This window comes from Nematolebias whitei, chromosome 12, assembly GCF_014905685.2.
Source record: "Nematolebias whitei isolate Nwh7 chromosome 12, NemWhi1, whole genome shotgun sequence".
Taxonomy (NCBI): domain Eukaryota; kingdom Metazoa; phylum Chordata; class Actinopteri; order Cyprinodontiformes; family Rivulidae; genus Nematolebias; species Nematolebias whitei.
The window spans coordinates 30,421,200-30,424,589 of NC_056509.1; the positions used below are offsets into that span (position 1 = coordinate 30,421,200).

The 3,390-nt window shown below is 42.6% G+C and overlaps 1 protein-coding gene across 1 annotated transcript in view; it reads right to left on the minus strand.

Moving 5' to 3' along the window:
• LOC119417880 (mediator of RNA polymerase II transcription subunit 23) overlaps window positions 1–3,185 on the minus strand; it is a gene marked incomplete at its 5' end in the record, with an annotated part of 11,280 nt that extends 8,095 nt beyond the window's left edge. Inside the window, 5 exon segments of the mRNA XM_037685130.1 lie at window positions 40–182; window positions 258–503; window positions 588–733; window positions 908–1,051; window positions 2,979–3,185. Of these exon segments, the coding sequence (XP_037541058.1) occupies window positions 40–182; window positions 258–503; window positions 588–733; window positions 908–1,051; window positions 2,979–3,185 (886 nt within the window).
• Between the last annotated feature and the right edge of the window lie 205 nt (window positions 3,186–3,390).

Below are 3,390 nucleotides of genomic sequence, written 5' to 3' on the forward strand. Positions count from 1 at the left end.
TCATTAAAGATGTATTTCTAAAATGTGGTGAAAGCTCACTGATAAATTCTTTGATGCCCAGTGATTCGATCTCCATGTAAACCAGCAGCCGGCTGTATGTTTCTACCAGCGCGGGGGCCAGGGCAATGCTGGACTTGGCATGGGCCAACTTGATGACACGAGTGGCGATGCTGCGGATCAGACTGGAGACAGAGAGGATGAGTTAAAATAAGACAAAAAAACTTAAACGTTTTCCTGTCCTATTTTTAGTATCTTACCTCATCTTTGCATGCACAGTGAGTGAATCCAGCAGGTTCATGGGCAGAGGAGTGACTGATCCCGACGCTATGCAGTTGGTGCCGGGCAGGTTGATCTTCAAAGTCCCATTCCCGTAGATGGTCTCTACCAGGGCACCCATAGGCAGACTGAAGCACTCAGAGTTGGTGCTGTAGGCGTTACAAAGCAGGGCAATCTTATAATCAGACATGCCCAGTGTCTTCGTACGAAGGGACTGCTGGAGAAACCTAAAGATGATGGAAGAAGACAGTCTTCAGGCTATTATGTCGATTATGTTTAACTATTGGACTGAAAAAGTTAAGGATCTGTACTCATGGTGTAGTTTCAGAGAGTGAGGTATGGGCCTCTGTAGTTTGGAGTTGTCATTCTGAGCTTTGCGGTTCAGATGGATCCAGATGCAAGTCATGGCAAAGGAATGGGTCGACTGAGGCTTGTTAATGTCAGGAACTGGAATACACTGAAGGAAAAGAAAATTAACGTTCCGTTTACATCACTGGCATTTTGATAAATTGTTACTAAACAGGTCATTTTAATTGTTTTATGAAAAAAATTTGCTAAGTTCACAACAAAAAGCAAAAGAGGGGAAAAGACTTTGAGTACTGCATCACAGAACCATTTTGGCTGAAGTTACCTCTTTTTCTGGGTAAAGCAGGTCAAAAAGCTTCATGACTGGCAAGAAGTCAGCTAGGGCATTTTTTTGGATGCTACCCGATATAAACTGCAGCAGGACCCACATCAGGTGATCTCTCCCTTTAATAAGGCCTCTACCTGCAAGCTAAAGATGGAGAATGACAGGAAGAAAAATAATACTTTGAAAATTTTTTTGATTTAAAATTTTTATGTTTTAGTTTGTTGGATGATTCAAGGAAAAACATTAAAAACTGGTACTTTTTGATCTTATCCAACACATCATACATAAAAGCATTTTTGTTGTTTAAATTTGTAGAAATGTTCATTAAACCTGTATTTAATCTGGTATTTAAGTGATACTAACTGTGTTTAAGACCTATAAGGAAGATTTGTTGATGGTCAATTTAAACATTAAAACAAGCCGGGTCAACAATGTGTTACTTCTGTCAGCTAAGAAGAAAAAAAAACTGAGGCTGCACAATAAAATTTAGCATTAAAATGTTAAAAAAAAAACACTGCCTGTCATAGTCAGTGGACCCCGCTGACCCCCCCCCCCCCCCATCAACCCCTGTCTCATACTCACAGCCCCACCATGTCATGTTTCTGCTCCTCTTTGTCATCATGCTGTTTTTCTTCTCTGTCATTAGCCACGCCCCCCTCTGCACTTTCAGCTCATCAGCCCTGATTCACTGCACCTGTTCTTTGCCTTATTTAAAGAGTTCCACTTTCACTAGTCCTTTGCCAAATTATTACACCACTCTTGGTCACTGACAGTAAAGCCATTCATCGCTTCTTGTGCCCTTGCCTTGTATCCTCGCCTGTTTTTGGACTCCTCGTCTTGCCTGCCCCTCTTGGATTGGTCTGCCTCTCTGGCCACGGTAACACACCCTGTTTCCTCTACTAGACCACGCTTCACGGATTACATTTTTGGATTTTGTATCTGGACCTCTGCCTTCCTGTTCATGACCCCTGCTCTGACAACCGGACCCAGTTATTGAATTTGCCCCTCAAACCACGTTATTGCAGCTGCTCTGCACAGGACCAGTGACGTCATCGCTGCAGTCTTGACAGGTGACTCTCACACTCCATCTGCCTGTGAAGACTAACTCAGCTGATCCTGACTTTGCACCCACAGCCTACAATAAATAAAAACTGTTCTTGTTTTTGTACTCCTGTGTTTAGCTATTTTCAATCCAAAACCCTGGTTCGTGACACTGCCTGGACTTTAGTTTATTGTTTCTGCTTTTATGTGAAAAGGCAGAATTTTTCAAGCATAACTCCATTCAGTAGAGCACTGGTAGTTCAAGTTGGTGATTGTGCAAAGCCAGGTTCACAAATGATTTTCTTTAAGACGTAGTCAATTCTCGTCAAGAAGATATACAGTCTTGCATTGATTTAATCATACATCCTACAGTGTGATGAGTTCCTATCAAGATTTTATAATACTGAGCTCACACAGTGAAACATGTATGAGTCTTTGATATTTAAAAAAAAAAAAAAGTTTTTCATGAATAAATTTTAATTAAGAGCTTAAGGTCATCTCTTTCTGACTTTTCAAAAGTCAGTCCACGCTGGACCTGATTTTAATTTGTTCGTGACAAATTCCTTAATGTCTCACAATTTCAGTCATGGCGTCAACGGAGGAGGAGGAAGCCGTTGCTTGCCTCGTAGCAGACCAAACATTCCATCGCCGGGCAGTTTATTGTGCACCACAGAGTACGCGTACGCAGTCAAAAATTGAGCTTTGCACGGACATGCCCTGCGGGCGTCCACTTTAAATCTAATCCGGTACGCGCGGACTGACGTACGCACGAGTATACTGGAGGGTTTAGCTTCCTTTCTTAATATCTCCATTGTTTTGGCATTTACCTGAGGCGATTTCTGCCTCCTGATGTTTCTTGATTTGTAATAAAAACAGAATTATTCTCACAACATCCACAGCCTACAGTTAGATGATCAGTAACACTAACACTGTTGCAGTTTTCAACAACCCAGATTATTATTTTTTTTAATATAGACAAAAAAACAACACATGACTGAGTAACCAGCAGGTGTGCCTTGCTTCCTCTTACCTTCTGGTGTAATGAGAGCACCATGTGCGGAAAGCTGGCGGACTGTAACAACACGAAGAAGATGAGCTGGGAGGAGAGGTGCTGCCACAGCAGCTGGCTCGTTCCTCCGACGTCAGCATCAAAGTGTTCCTCTGTCTCAGAGCGCTCCATGGCGTACACCACCAGGTCCACCAGCTGCTCCTCCAGCACCGGGCATCGCTGCTTTTGCTGGTGAGGGGGAGGAGGGAGCATGTAAAAGAAGGGGGCAAAGGGGGAGAAGGTTAAACAGAAAAACAGAAAGAGGAACATTTTTTATTATTACACTTATGAAGGTTTTTGGCCTTCTGACATTGTTACATACAGACATGGAAAAAACTTTTTTTTTCCAATTCCTTGCATGCAGGACTGCATCTCCTTCCTGTCTGTCATTTGG